The 16,343-nt window shown below is 39.0% G+C and overlaps 1 protein-coding gene across 2 annotated transcripts in view; it reads right to left on the bottom strand.

The window, feature by feature from the left end:
* Positions 1–16,343, bottom strand: part of ATF6 (activating transcription factor 6) — a 250,627-nt gene that overhangs the window by 222,380 nt on the left and 11,904 nt on the right. For both annotated transcript variants that reach the window (XM_055401458.2, XM_088835977.1), the window contains exons 2-6: positions 15,147–15,223; positions 10,969–11,056; positions 8,434–8,540; positions 974–1,103; positions 164–367 (exon numbers count right to left, since the gene is read on the bottom strand). In XM_055401458.2, the coding sequence (XP_055257433.2) occupies positions 164–367; positions 974–1,103; positions 8,434–8,540; positions 10,969–11,056; positions 15,147–15,223 (606 nt within the window). The remainder of the gene's footprint in view (positions 1–163; positions 368–973; positions 1,104–8,433; positions 8,541–10,968; positions 11,057–15,146; positions 15,224–16,343) is intronic.

The raw sequence follows: 16,343 nt of genomic DNA, 5'->3' as shown, positions 1-16,343 counted from the left end.
ACATACTAACCATCTCTGTAACCTCCTCAGAGCCAACGACAATTGCTGGCACACACGCCCAGCATGCGCTCAGAAATTATAACCTGAATTAAAACAAATCATATGACACATGCCTCAGTGTCCTCCAATTAAACACACAGAGCGTCAAATTCCATTCAGGTACCTTTAGTGGGTGCAGGATGTATACTGATAATTGGTTGCTGCTTTGCCAATGGCATAAGTGTTGGTAGTGTCTGAATAATGATGGTTTTTGCGGGAACGCTGGGGTTTGTTTGAGTCTTGGGTGCTGCTGGAAGTAATAAAGGCTTGGGCTGAATTGAAGGTTTCGAATTTATTTGAATTTTTTTCTTTGTAGTCAGTCCATTTTCTGGAGAAAAACCAAACAAACCACAAATAACTTAAGTGCAATTAAGCAAATCCTAGAAAGCAGATTCTATTACACACCTTTCCCTACACATTACCTTAACCTCTGACGACCCTTAACTGAAGTTGAAGCATAGCTTAATGTACTGAAGAACAGAATTTTATCTTAGTGGACTGAAGAAAAGACCTCAATCTGAGGTCTTCCTTTCTGACCAAGCTACAGCTTTGTGAAGGGGACACAGGAACCAGTAGAGAAAAACAGCTAAAATCACTGAATAAAGCATTGAGGTGAATGAGGTTAACAAACGTCACTGGCAAATGGGCCTCACGTTCAACTTCTTCAGGTGAAACTTTGAAATTTCTCCTGAAGATGATGGGGCCCTAAATCTATTTTTAGAGCATTGTTCACCTATAAAAACAGAGCCAACCAAAGATCATTGTTCCCCTTCCTCTTCACATTAACGTCCACAACAAAGGACATAGGCCCGCTAGTTTAAAACCAGCAAGCTAGCTTAATAAACATACACTTAGTCCAACAGTTTCTCTCACCATATGGAGCTCACTCTCAGTCTACCATAGAAAGAACAGAAGTGAGGAGATGCAGTAATACCAGTTTTGCTCTTAGGACCAACGATGGGCTTGTCTTCCTTCAGTGGCTCTGCTGAGGAGGGGTTATTAGAGCTTTCACCATATAAGGAAAGAGGAGACATCTGAGAAGTAGAAGACAAATCCAACTCCTCCTGCAGTAAAATAAAATGCAAATAAATTCATGCAGAAGAATATTATCCTTCAGAAAACGGCTTAGAAATGCAAGATCCATGTATAAACAGAAACACTTCAAGACAGTTTCAAGTCAAAGGTGTGATATATTACAACTATATCTATACAGTAAGCACTAAGAGACAATGGATAAATCAACACTATCCATCAATACTAAAGTAAAAATAACTAAAAACGAAGTACGTCTATTTCACCCTCTTATATTAAAGATACGATCACTGATTCGATCTGCTTCTACATTTTCTCCCACAAACTTTATATTTTACTTGATTCCTAGCCATACAATTTAGTATAATTTAGTATCATATAGATACTATATGATAATTTAGTATAATTATAGAATTACAGTTAAAATGCTAATATCTTTTCCCCACCATCTCTTATTCAGACTTACAGGAATTTCAAAAGCAAATAATTCTTACTATTTTCATCTTTTTCTATTTATTAACACTACCTTTGTCCCTAATGTTTGAAAGAAAAATCCTGAAAGGAGCAAGGCTATTTTATTTAATGGGTAAACTAATAATGCAGAGATATACAAATATTAGTATTTTCCAAAATTCAATATTTAGTGGATCTTTCTCATTTTGCTAAAATAAAGAAACTGAACATAGGATAAAGTAGCATTTCAATTCCAAGAGAGAAAGATGTATAATAAATAAATAGGCATATACATATACATACATACATCATATCATCGTCAAAAGAATCTACAAGATCACTGAAAGAAGAGTTAAAAGAATACTTGTTTGCTCTTAGCATGATGTAGGCCCCCTTAAGTCAAAAATCCAGAAGCCATAAAGGAAGAAAAAACAGATTTGAATAATAATTATTTTATAATAAAAAATAGGCCACAAACAAAGTTAAAAGATATTTATTAAGAGAAAATATTTGCCTAAAATGAACAAAGAACTGGAGTCATCATTTCACCAAAAAGGAAATGCAAATGGTAGCCAAAGGCAAATTTAAAAGAAAGTCTTTTTTTTAATCATAATCATCAGATACAAAAAGTTAAAATAACCTGAAAGAGCATATGGCAGAAATGGTCACTCTCAGTCATACTGGTGAGGATGAGAACTGTTTCATCCATTCCTAACACCTATCATCATGTAGCCCAAACCCAGGACTGCATGAACCTTACAGAGTATAGAATAATACACTGGGGGGGAGGGGGAACAGTAAGAGAAATATAGGAGGAAATGATTATCTTTATGGCCTTAGATGCTTCAGTTCAGTTCAGTTCAGTTCAGTTGCTCAGTCGTGTCCGACTCTTTGCGACCCCATGAATCACAGCACGCCAGGCCTCCCTGTCCATCACCAACTCCCAGAGTTCCCCCAAACTCATATGCATCGAGTCGGTGATGCCATCCAGCCATCTCATTCTGTGTCGTCCCCTTCTCCTCCTGCCCCCAATCCCTCCCAGCATCAGGGTCTTTTCCAATGAGTCAATTCTTCACATGAGGTGGCCAAAGTATTGGAGTTTCAGCTTTAGCGTTTGTCCTTAAAATGAACACCCAGGACTGATCTCCTTTAGAATGGCCTGGTTGGATCTCCTTGCAGTCCAAGGGACTCTTAAGAGTGTTCTCCAACACCACAGTTCAAAAGCATCAATTCTTCGGTGGTCAGCTATCTTTATAGTCCAACTCTCACATCCATACATGACCAACCACTGGAAAAACCATAGCCTTGACTAGACGGACCATTGTTTAGGCATTAAATAAACCTCTGCAAAGATTCTTCATAAAAGTCCTAGAAAATAAGAACTGGAAGGATGATTTAACATTTAAAAAAAAAAAAAGCTAGGCGTAATTAGATAGCCAAAGTCATACTTAATGGTAAAATACAAATACTTTGCCATTAAAGTTGGGACCAGAAAGAAATAATTGCTTTTTCTGTAATTCTAGAAAACATAATTATAGCAGAAACTAAAATAAAAGGAACAAATATTAAAATAGAAGAGACAGAAGTGCCTTTGTTTTGCAAGATGATATGCTGTCTACTTAGAACACATTTAAGAACCAACAAAAAAATTTCACTATAAAAATGTACTAATGGTCTCTGTTTGACCACGGACACTCAGAGGAGGGACACTTCCGTCTGACCTTCTCCCTGTGCCCGGTGCTCATGGCGTCCTGCGACCTGGAAGGCCATTGCCAAGACAGAAGAAGGGAAAGCCTGAGTCTAGGTCTGTCTCTTTGTTCTTATATCTGAGCTGCTGGGTGGTGTGGGGAGTGTTGCTGTTGCTCTTGTTTTTGGTGGTGGGGGGGCGGCGGGGGTGGTCAGGGGGGTGGTGGTGGTGGGGAGTGGGGAAAAAAAATGTACTAATAATCACTTATAAAATATAATAAAAATAGTTCATTCATAATAATAATAGCAATTACAATATACCAAGGAATTAATTTTCTAAAGAATGTACAAGATCTATATGAAGCAAATGATAAAGCTTAACTGAGAGACAAAAAAGAAAACCTTAGTAACAGAGAAACATATAATAATCTTTAACAAGATGATCACAAAGGCAATACAACTGGAATAACTGGTTCATTTATACAGTGAAAATTAAAACTAGATTTGTCTTAAGGTCAACTCTTAGGCCTACAAGGGGACATCTTTCACAATGTTCATTGCGATGCAGGTGAAGTGTTATGCAGTTACATTCAACAAACTGATGCAGACAGAGCAATATGAACTGATCTTAAAAACACTGTGCTAATTTTTAACAGTAAGAAATAAAGAGATCTGATATAATACCATTTACATAAGTTTAAAACACATAAACAAAACTGAAATCAGTGAGAAAAAAAATGAACTTTAATAAATGGTACTGGAATAGTCCTTCTGACAGTCATGGAGGAAAACAAAAAACTTGGATTTGTATCTTACATTATAAACCGGGATAACTCCAAATGGATCAGACATATGAAAATTAACAAGTCACTTAGAAACTATTACTTCCTGAATAATGCGATCCTAAAGCCACTAGATGGGGCAGTGCAAGACAAGCATGGACGCAGAGAGGCAGCCTGTGGGAGCGTCAGAGTCCAAAGGGAGGAAGTAGGCGCAGGCAGCCAAGCCCAGGGAGTCAGAGTAGGGTAATGATTGTATCCATATTGCATCAGCCTGAGGTAGGGTGTCAAAGTCTAGAACACAGGAGTCAGTGTGAAGGGACCAGCACTGGCAAAATCCAGGACAACATAAAAATCAGAACAAATAAAATAATGAACTATAATCTATTGACTATGCCAAAGCCTTTGACTGTGTGGATCACAATAAACTGGAAAATTCTGAAAGAGACTGGATTACCAGACCACCTGACCTGCCTCTTGAAAAACCCGTATGCAGGTCAGGAAGCAACAGTCAGAACTGGACATGGAACAACAGACTGGTTCCAAATAGGAAAAGAAGTACGTCAAGGTTGTATATTGTCACCTTGCTTATTTAACTTATATGCAGAGTACGTCATGGGGAACGCTGGGCTGGAGGAAGCACAAGCTGGAATCAAGATTGCCAGGAGAAATATCAATAACCTCAGATATGCAGATGATACCTCCCTTATGGCAGAAAGTGAAGAGGAACTCAAAAGCCTCTTGATGAAAGTGAAAGAGGAGAGTGAAAAGGTTGGCTTGAAGCTCAACATTCAGAAAACAAAGATCATGGCATCTGGTCCCATCACTTCATGGCAAATAGATGGGGAAACAGTGGAAACAGTGGCTGATTTTATTTCTTTGGCTCCAAAATCACTGCAGATGGTGACTGCAGCCATGAAATTAAAAGACGCTTACTACTTGGAAGGAAAGTTTTGACCAACCTAGACAGCATATTAAAAAGCAGAGACATTACTTTGCCAACCAAGGTCCGTCTAGTCAAGCCTATAGTTTTTCCAGTGATCATGTACGGATGTGAGAGCTCGACTATAAGGAAGGCTGAGCACAGAAAAACTGATGCTTTTGAACTGTAGTGTTGGAGAAGACTCTTGAGAGTCCCCTGGACTGCAAGGAGATCCAACCAGTACATTCTAAAGGAGATCAGTCCTGGGTATTCATTGGAAGGACTGATGCTAAAGCTGAAACTGCAATACTTTGGCCACCTGATACGAAGAGCTGACTCACTGGAAAAGACCCTGATGCTGGAAAAGATTGAGGGCAGAAACAGAAGGCGACAACAGAGGATAAGATGGTTGGAAGGCATCACCGACTCAATGGACATAGGTTTGGGTGGACTCTGGGAGTTGGTGATGGACAGGGAGGCCTGGCGTGCTGCGGTTCATGGGGTCGCAGAGTCGGACACGACTGAGTGACTGAACTGAACTGAATCTGTTGAATAAACTAGGAAACCATGAGTCCATACTGATATAAACAAAGAAATGAATAAATTTAAAGTCTGATGAGAAACAGGATATTTTTACATAGTTTTAAAGTACCTTCTCATAAAATACCTATTTATGGCAAAGGGAGATGGGTAACTTCACAGTAGATTAGCCTGGAAGATACCACCTTAATCAAATGAAAAAAATAAACCTCATCAGTAACAGGACAAATGAAAACAGTATGCAATAGCATCAAAAGTAAATGAGACAGACACAGCATCACTTGTGTGATATTCCTGCCACAAAATCTGAATCTCACCCTGAAGAAACATCAGACAAACCCAACCAAGGGACATTCTATAAAATAACTAGTCTTTAATATCCAAAAGTGACAAATCATGAAAGTCAAGCAAGAATGAACTATTCCAACTGAAGGAGATTAAAGAGACAGGACAACCAAATGCAATGTATGATTCTAAACTAGCTCCTTTTGCTCTCTACAGGATACCTCTAGAACAACTGGCATAATCTAAATGAGAGTTGAAGATCAGATGACAGTAAGGTAGAAATATTTATTTCCTGATTTTAATATCTATGTTATGACTAGAAGACATATCCTTACTTGTAGGAAGTAGACATTGGAGTATCTGGGGGTGACAAGGCATCAGGTTGGCAACTTACTCTCAAATGATTCAGGGGAAAAAAGTTTTGTAAGGTACTCATAACATTTCTGTAAGTTTGAGGTTTTTCCAAACTCTCTCTCTCTCATCTGTCTGTGTGTCCAGATAACACACACATCTATCTGTATATATACACAGACATGCAAGAAGACAAGAATAAAAATATTATAACTTCTGAGCAGTTAAAACCCTCCTTTGAGTAACAACAAAAGCAATAAAAGATTGGTCATTCAGCTATGGAGAAAAGTATCCCTAGAGAAAGTAAACTCCAGAAATAAAGCTTAAAGAAATTGACAAATTAGAGAAGAAAACACTTGTAACTTATTTCACAACCTAAGCACTAATAATTCTAATATGTAATAAAACACTTTAAAAATTGAAGGGAAAAAGACCAATACAATCCAATAGAAAAATGGATAAAAATTTGACAATTCATAAAAAGAAATGCAAATAGGCATTATACATATGAAATATACCAAACGATGTCCAACCATACTTATAATAAAAGAATAGAAAATAAAACATGCTAACGCTATGTAGCAAAAAAGGGAAAACTGGCCCTCTTACACACTCCATGGTCAGAATACACAACTGTACAACCGTTGGAGGGAAATTCAGCAATAAACAGTAACATTAAAAATCACCTTGATCTCAGCAGTCTCTCTTTAGGAGTATATCCCCAAGATATCCTGGCAAAAATATGAAGTGTCTTATGTATACAGTTATTTATTACAACATTGTTTGGGTTCAGAAAAGACTGAAAACAACACATATGTCCATGAATACAGAAATCACTGAATAAAGTATGATATAACCACACAACAGAACACTGTAAAGCCATAAAAAGGAATGGGAAAGAATCTACAACCTGAAACTGCAGTTACCTCCAGGATATATACCACTAAGTTAAATAAACAAAGTGAAGAACAGGGATGTAACATGCTACCTTCTTCCAAGGGAAGGGGGGAAAAAGGCTATTTCAGCTAGAAGGAAGAGCATGTGCAAAAGTCTAAAATGGTGGAAGCAGAGGTCTCACTGCTCGTGTTCACTGGTGGTGTTTCGCACAGCTCCTGGCACAGCTGTTGAAAGACTGGCGCACACAGGAGCTCTTGGAGTTAAAGCTAAGAGGAATAAGAAGGTAGGAACAGGAGGCACAGTGAGAAACAGGACTGAAAGGTAAGCAGGGGCCAGATAATGGAGGGCCTCATACACTAGCAATCTGAATTTTGTCCTTGTAACAGTTGGGAAGGTTTTAAGCAAAAAACTGACACAATCAAACCTGTGATTTTTAAAGATTTCTTTTTGAAGATTCCTCTGCTAAGAAAGGTCTGAGGAATTAGGAGGCAGAGAGACCAGTCAAAATTCTATTGCCTAAATACAGAAGAGGTGATGACAGTCTGGCAGGGTGGAGAAGATGAATCCTAGAGATACTAAGCAGATAAAATCACCAGGATTTAGTAACTGACTATATTTAAATCATGCCAGAATGAAGATACCTCAATTTACATCAGATATAATGTACTGAAACATTAATTTAAATTTTTCTTTTTGTATTTTTTTCCTTTCTCCATTCCAAAAAATGCCTAAGTCCCTCGGTATTTTCTTTTCCTGCCCTCAAGGGTTTTTTCCTAGATGAAGAGCAGAAGCATTTTTAAAGTTTTGTTAAAAAAACCTTACTAACTCATTCAAAAGATAGTGCTAGGCATTCCTGAACTAAGGACACCTTTCTAGGTTTTATGGCTAAGGAGTCACACAAACAGACCATGTCCTCAAAGAACATACATCCTAATAGGGAGGAAAGAGTGCAGCACGGAGAAAAGACAGTAAGCTCAATAAGCAAAAAAACACTGGACACTGGTAAAGCACAATGAAGCAAATGAAACAAGGAAACGATAAAGACAAGAACACAAGGGAAGGATGGCAAAATCAAAGCGACGAACAACTTTCTAACTCCCTCAAGGCCCTTCCTCAGGATTAAAAGAGATGAAATTTATATTCCGTTCAGTCGCTCAGTCGTGTCCGACTCTTTGCGACCCCGTGGACTGTAGCCTACCAGGCTTCTCTGTCCATGGGATTTTCCAGGCAAGAATACTGGAGTGGGTTACCATTTCCTTCTCCAGGGGATCTTCCCGACCCAGGGATCGAACCTGGGTCTCCCGCATTGGAGGCAGACGCTTTAACCTCTGAGCCACCAGGGAAGCCCAAATTTATATTAGCACTTAATAAAAGTTAACGTCCTTCCCCATATACATCCTCCCCAGATTCCACTATCACCAAAATCACTGTAAAAGACTGGTTACTTACAGGAACATGCTGAGTTGATGCGGAAGAGTCCACTGATTGAGGAGATGAGACTGAGCAACTTGAGGAGGCTGGCGAAAGTGGCTGAGGTTCGGCCTTAATATCTTTAACTGGAAAAGGAGAAACAAAAATTTTCCCACTGGACAATATAAACTCAGAATAAATAAGAAAGAAGGTTAAATCTACTCTCAAAATTCAGTGATATAGAAGCTAAGGTCACCAAAATATATCATCAAGTGAAAATTCAAGATGCAGAAAACAGTATATCCAATACGCGTACATCTGTGTAATAAATTTATATGTATGTTTGTATCTGTATCAGTTCAGTTCAGTCGCTCAGTCGTGTCCAACTCTTTGCGGCCTCATGAATCACAGCACGCCAGGCCTCCCTGTGCGTCACCAACTCCCGGAGTTCACTCAAACCCATGGTGTATATATACATATAAATACATATGCGCATACTACTACTAATATCTGCACTAATTCTCCTGAAAGATAAACTTAAGAAATTGGTCACAGTGCTTGTCTCTGGGAAGCAGAACTTGCTGGCTGAGGGACAAAAGCCAAAGGAGACATTTCTCTACTCTATAGACTTTTTGTATCTTTTGAATATTATGCCATATGCAAAAAATTATAGATTTTCCCCCCAAATAATTTTAAAACATAAGAAACAGGAAAGAATTTTTGTGGAAAGTATTTTTGACAATACAAAAATGTTCCTATCTTTTGAACTATTTTTAAAATGTGTTGATCAACTTCAGCCCAGGCAGTGTTCCTCGGTGTCAAATTTCTAACAGGGTAGGAAGGAAGGAGAGAAGAATCTGTGCCAGACTGTGTTCTCCAAAGTTAGGAGCAAAATACCTACCGTGTCTCATGATCTGTACTGTGATCCTGCCACTTCCCCATCAAGAAGTAGTGACTATATTCTCTTCTATTTGAATCTAGGTGAGCTTATGACTTCCTGAATCAATAGAATATGGAAGTAATGATATGTGAACCCCAAGTCTGGGTTACTTTAGGTAGCTGAAAGACTCACATTTGAGCCTTTGAATTCTGTTCACTACGAGACCGCCAGGTTTTGAGGAAGCCAGGACATTTAGAAAGATGATGGGCAGCACTCACACTGGCAGTTCAAGTCTTCAAATCATGGCAAATCAGGCATCAGACATGTGAGTGAAGAAGCCTGAAGGTAGTTCGAGCGCCCATATGTCAAGCTACCCTCATCTCCAAACCTTCCCAAATGGTGTCTGGACACCATGGAGCAGAGACAAGAAATTCCTAAAGTATCCTGTCCAAATTCCTAACCCATAGATTCTGGGAGCCTAATAAAATGGTGGTTGTTTTAAGCCACTAAGCTTTAGAGAAGTCTGTTACACAACAGTAATGAGAACACTGACCTTGTGGAGTCCGTATTCTATGAGGAAAGGAAGGAACTGAGCAAGCTATACTAATTTATAAAACAAAGGGGAACAGGAATTGCAACAGAGGCGGAGGACTGTAACTTAGATGGGGAAAGTGCTGGTTAACTACCCACTGTTTCTCAGCTCCAAGTTCACCTCCTAAAGTCTGTGATGAAAATTAATACAAGTCCCAGCTGGCTTCCTTATAGGTCCTGTCAACAGGGGATTCTAGAAGGATGTTTCTTAAGGTAGAATGGGGGGGTGGGGGGAGGGATTTTTTTCATCTTGCCATCAGCTTTGTCCCAGAAGGGACAGTTTGCTTTAGGTTCTAGTTTTTTTCAGCATACCCAACACCCAGTTCAGTGGGCCCCTTGAAGATACTGGCATCATCCAGGTAGTGTCTCCTCCTCAGAAGTGTATACACGGGACAGCTACACTAATTTCCTAGGTTCTGATAATCCCAAGTCTCTTCCCTTTGATTCGCTAAATCCTGTTTAATTTTCAGATAGGTTAATCTCTTACAGAGTATTATATATAATTCAAAATCGATATTTCTGAATTATAAAATTTTCATTCATTATGTGACTCTGCTGTAACTCTGAAATTCTTTATATCTATTTTGGCAAGAAATTTATGTATGCCTGGCCATACCAGAAGTATAATGTAGTCCCTGGAATTTTTTAACAAATAAAAGTAGCCCAATAGCCCCACCTAATTTTGACTATTCAGTTCAGTTCAATTCAGTTCAGTCGCTCAGTCGTGTCCGACTCTTTGCGACCCCATGAATCGCAGCACGCCAGGCCTCCCTGTCCATCACCAACTCCCGGAGTTCACTCAAACTCACCTCCATCAAGTTGGTGATGCCATCCAGCCATCTCATTCTGTCGTTCCCCTCTCCTCCCACCCCCAATCCCTCCTAGCATCAGACTCTTTTCCAGTGAGTCAACTCGTCGCATGGGGTGGCCAAAGTATTGGAGTTTCAGCTTTAGCATCAGTCCTTCCAATGAACACCCAGGATTGATCTCCTTTAGAATGGACTGGTTGTATCTCCCTGCAGTCCAAGGGACTCTCAAGAGTTACCAAACCATAAAATAATATGGATCCATTTAAAGTTTTTATCAATGAAATACATTATTACCTGTACAGAATTGATTGTTGACGTCCCAAATGCCTGTCTCCCAAGGCATCAAATCCAAGTCAAAATCAAGATTATCAAAATTACTTTCCTGTAGATTTCAAATCAGCAAAAGAATATCAGATTAAAATATAGACATCCAGAAACCAAACTAACAGAAACAACTTGCCGAAAATAACTGCTATTACCCAAATTAGTAAAAATCATTTTCTAAGTTAATTCATCTTGAGAATATATCTTAGATACCTTAGAGATAAACCAATTTAGTTACTTTAAGCACAGTAGTAATAACTACGAAGGAGGCAATGGAGTCAACATCTATCTGAAAGATTCAGTTGGTCTCCTTCTTTTCAGTGAAAAGAGACTGTTACAAGAGTCACAAAATATTAACACAAAATATGTGTTATGTCATAAAGGAGACCCAGTATAATAAGTTTCCCCACTGTCACTAAGGAAAAAAAGTCAAAGCAAATGCCTATTTATAAAATCATCTCTCTATGCAATGGAAAGAATACAGATGTATCCAAAAGACATTCAGGAATCATAAAGAGACTAATTGAACGTTCAAATATACCAAATATTAAAATGGTTATGGGAGAAGGAAGAGATACATAGGAAGATGGGCAATTTTATCTTTTTTACTGGTCCACAGTTTTCAAATTTCGAAATTTTTTTTAATCCTAGAAGATAAAACCAATTTTCTCAAATAGGGGTCAATAAACCTTTTGGAGGGGTTCCTTCTTGTCATTTAGGTGACAATTTTTTTATTTTTTTAATTTTCTACCATATACATTAATAAAGACCTACCACATGATTTCAGAACCCTCATATCACTTAAGACAGTATCACTACTATTTTAAACATCTGAAGTCACAGAGATAAGAACAGAAGGAAACTTAATAATATATAAACAGTACAACAAGTCAAAAGGTAGTTGGTATTAACTTAATGTGACAAATAATAAAACAGCAACAAAAAAGAAAGTAACCCTCAGGCAAAAAGGAAAGATTAATCTAGTAATTATTAACAACCACTGGTAATACTTTCTAGAATATTATCCTTTCAAATGTCTATTATTTGGTTTATTTATTGAGAATGTAACAGAAGAAGGGAAACTTTTCTTATCATACTGCCCTAAACTGAGAAAATATTAGTGCAAGTCACTTAAGAGAATGCGTGAAAGTGCACACACAAAAAAGAAAAAGCTACTTAAATTATGAAAGAAACCCCTTTTAAATCGATCTCCTTCACTTTTTTCCTCACATTTGAATCTATACACAAAAACTTAAACAGCCTCATACTTTCAGCAATGAAAAATGTTTAAACTTTCGTAGTACAAGTAAACTGAGCAGTATTGCCTGATTACTAGCAATCCTTTGTAACATGCTCAACAGTGTCGTGACCTACGTCAGGGATGCTTCATACTCAATCTTCAGCCAAAAAAGTCAAATACCTTTTATAGCAAAAGAATTTTATCTGGTTGGAAATTTCACAGGCCCATTTTATTGTAAAGCAAAACATGCTGATACTTATATACTCTGCTTCTTCAACAACTTCTCAAGGGAAACTGTACTGCCATGTAGAAGAATGATGGTTGTAAAACTAGATGATTTAATCCAATCTCTTATTTTACAGCAGAAAAACTAAGGAACTGAAAGACTGAATGACTTCTCTGAGGTAACAGAATGTTAATTATAAAATCAGAATCTTATCTCCCTGAATCTTTCAAATATAATATATTGTTTCTTGAAGACTAGGCTCTGGAGGTTATAAAAAAAACATCAGTTGCTTAAACAACCAGTCAATATTAAAAACCAACTTAATTATAGACAACATTATAAAGCATCTCATAGAGTAAATGAAACCATTAAAATCTCATGCATTTGGAGAAGGAATTAGCAACCCACTCCAGCATGGGCTTCCCTTGTAGTAGGAGACCCAGGTTTGATTACTGGGTCGGGAAGATCCCTTGGAGGAGGGCATGGCAACCCACTCCAGTATTCTTGCCTGGAGAATCCCAAGGACAGAGGAGCCTTTTGGGCTACAGCCCATGGGGTCGCAAAAGTTGGACACAACTTAGCAACTAAACACCCGCCACCCCCAGTATTCTTGCCTGGGAAATCCTATGGACAGAGGAGCCTGAGCAGGCGACAGTCCATGGGGTCGCAAAGAGTTGAACACAACTTACCAACTCATACTAACACTCTGATGCTTAGGATGGATTTTCCAGCTCCAAGTCACCCTCTGAGGAACTGCCTCATTTTGTACTACTTTGTGTAAACATAAAGACTATTGTTTAAGACGACAACAACAACAAATCTCATGAGCTGATTTTAAAAAACATCATGTGTTTCACTCTCTATTGATTCACGGTAAAACAACTGCGAAATTATTCTTAGAGAAATGTGAAACTCACCGAGCAAGCTTTCCTTTTAATAAGAGCTTAAAAAATAAGTGATAAATATTCAACCTGATTGATGTGCATATAAAATCACTCTGCTCACTTGTACTACTTCCCAAGTCAAACAGCGCCTCATCCATTAAAGAAGAAAACAAAATAAGAGTTCAGGCCAAACAGCTTCACATATACTAACCCAAAAAAGGAAAAAAAAAAATCTAAGCTACTTTTGAGGACTCAAAATACTACAACAACTTTTATGCATACTTCCAACTACTCAAAGGCAAAAAGTAAGGACATTTCTAAGTTTCAGAGCTTTCAACATTAAGGATGCTGCTGCTGCTGCTGCTGCTGCTAAGTCGCTTCAGTCGTGTCCGACTCTGTGCGACCCCATAGATGGCAGCCGACCAGGCTCCGCTGTCCCTGGGATTCTCTAAGCAAGAACACTGGAGTGGGTTGCCATTTATGTGTAGCTTTAAAAAACGGAGAAGGCAATTGCAAGCCACTCCAGTACTCTTGACTAGAAAATCCCATGGACGGAGGAGCCTGGTAGGCTGCAGTCCATGGGGTCGCTACGAGTCAGACATGACTGAGCGACTTCACTTTCACTTTTCACTTTCACACATTGGAGAAGGAAATGGCAACCCACTCCAGTGTTCTTGCCTGGAGAATCCCAGGGACCGGGGAGCCTGGTAGGCTGCCATCTATGGGGTCACACAGAGTCGGACACAACTGAAGTGACTTAGCAGCAGCAGCAACTTTAAAAAAGGAAGTTGGTAAGTTCTCTTTTAAAAAAAAGTTTTATAATTTATTGCTTTTTTGGGTGGGGGTGCTGTGCTGGATCTTGGCTGCTTTTCTCTAGTTGTGGTGAGAGGGAGGTATTCTCTAGTTAAAGCATGCAGACTTCTCACTGCAGCAGCTTCTCCTGTTTCAGAACATGGGCTCCAGTGCCCACAGGCTTCAACAGTCATGGTATGTGGGATCAATAGTTGCAGCTCCTGAGCTCTAGAGCACAGGCTCAATAGACATGGTGCTTGGGCTTAGCTGCTCCACGGCATGTGGGATCTTCCCAGACCAGGGATCAAACCCATGTCTTCTGCATTGGCAGGCAGATTCTTTACCACTGAGCCACCTAGGATGCCTGGTAAGTTCTCTTAACTAGATCCATGACTCACATATATCCCTTAACATCACATTGTTTCCCCTTGCAGCAAAATATGTGCAAAAACCAAGAGGTAGGGAGTTAAGTAACTTCTCCAAGGTTACCTACTCCTGGGGCCAAAGGCAGACTTAGAATACACGTCTTCTACTATCAAGACCAAAGCAGTTTCTACAGTCGTACATTCACTTTCAACAAAATGGCAACTAGCTTTCATTTTTAACCCTAAAAGTTATTTAAACTTAAATAACCAGCCTAACGGAGAAGGCAAAGGCAAGCCACTCCAGTACTCTTGCCTAGAAAATCCCATGGACGGAGGAGCCTGGTAGGCTGCAGTCCATGGGGTCGCTACAAGTCAGACATGACTGAGCGACTTCCCTTTCACTTTCACACATCGGAGAAGGAAATGGCAACCCACTCTAGTGTTCTTGCCTGGAGAATCCCAGGGACAGGGGAGCCTGGTGGGCTGCCGTCTATGGGGTCACACAGAGTTGGACACGACTGAAGTGACTTAGCAGCAGCAAGAGCAGCAACCAGCCTAAAGGTGTTATTCTGAAATCTTCTTGCAATGGTTAAAGATTAAATATCACATTATTCAGTATTTCTCCCCTAATAAATACTTACGTAAGCTTCATTTGCTGCATCCAATTGCAAGTCATCAGTGTCTGTGAAATAGCCAAGTTCAGCAAACAGGGCAGAATCTTGAGACAAAAGAAAACAATAGATATTTCCTGTTAATTCAGCGTTTTGACTAGAGAATAAGTGCTGTGTCCTTATGCCAACTCTATTAGAGTTTCTCATTAGCCATTCTAGCAGTGTGAATAACGGCTGGTGCAAAGCTGATTTCTCACATATGTATTATTTTCCACATACTTTTTATCTGGTGAACTAAACCATTATACCAAGGATTTAAAAATGTCCTGCCATGTCATGTTGGACTAGTTGATAGTGACTTTCTGGAACATTACTAACACAAATTCTGAGGCTTCATCTGGACTCAGCACAGAAAAGGTGACAGAGTTGATCAGCAGTGATGACAGGACAGGAATATGACAGTACCTGTATCAGGTATTTACCATCCATGCCTTAAATTAAGGGTACAACCAATTCTCTATCCAAACAATAAAGAACTTATCTAAATCACTGAATTTATTTCAGCAAATCTAACAATGTTCCAATTTCCTAATGAGACTGCATTATAAACCAAGAAACATGAACACAGAAGGTCAAGGTGCTGATAAGGCCAAACAAGGCTGATTACTGTACCATCTGTAAAGTATCTATTTTCTCTAACATCGTAAGAACTTCAAGCACTTTGAAGAGTTTGCCAGCCTAAGTTGGCCTCTGTCCTCCCTACCATCATGCCACTGAAATCTGCTCTGGTGGTTTCCTTACTTCACATATATAGGAATTGCACTGCCAGTCTATCCTTGACCCAGCCAACGGCAGAAACATTTCATCAACCTAAAACAAAATAGTACATAGCAAAATATGCTGTGTGCAGTGATAATGAAAGGTTATTCATATAACTCTCAGAAAAAGACTACCTTAAACTCAGCTGTCAAGCAAAACAAAACAAAAAACACATATAAGTAGATAACTGTGCCTATGCACCTTCTACACAGGCTAAAACTCCTTGAAAGAATTCTTTATCTGCTGCCTCTCATTTCTCTCCTCCCTTTCCTTCTTGAACCTATTCCAACCAAGCTCCCCTCCCACAGACACATACATACACATCAGTTATGTATGTATGTCTCCAATGACCTCTCCTTTGCTAAACTGAATAGTTTACTTCATCTTACTCTCAACAGCTTTGAAACG

This window comes from Moschus berezovskii, chromosome 4, assembly GCF_049115385.1.
Source record: "Moschus berezovskii isolate FMDL1 chromosome 4, NW_MosBer_1.0, whole genome shotgun sequence".
Taxonomy (NCBI): domain Eukaryota; kingdom Metazoa; phylum Chordata; class Mammalia; order Artiodactyla; family Moschidae; genus Moschus; species Moschus berezovskii.
Note: the sequence above shows the minus strand (reverse complement) of the source record. Positions and strands in the feature narration are given on the sequence as shown.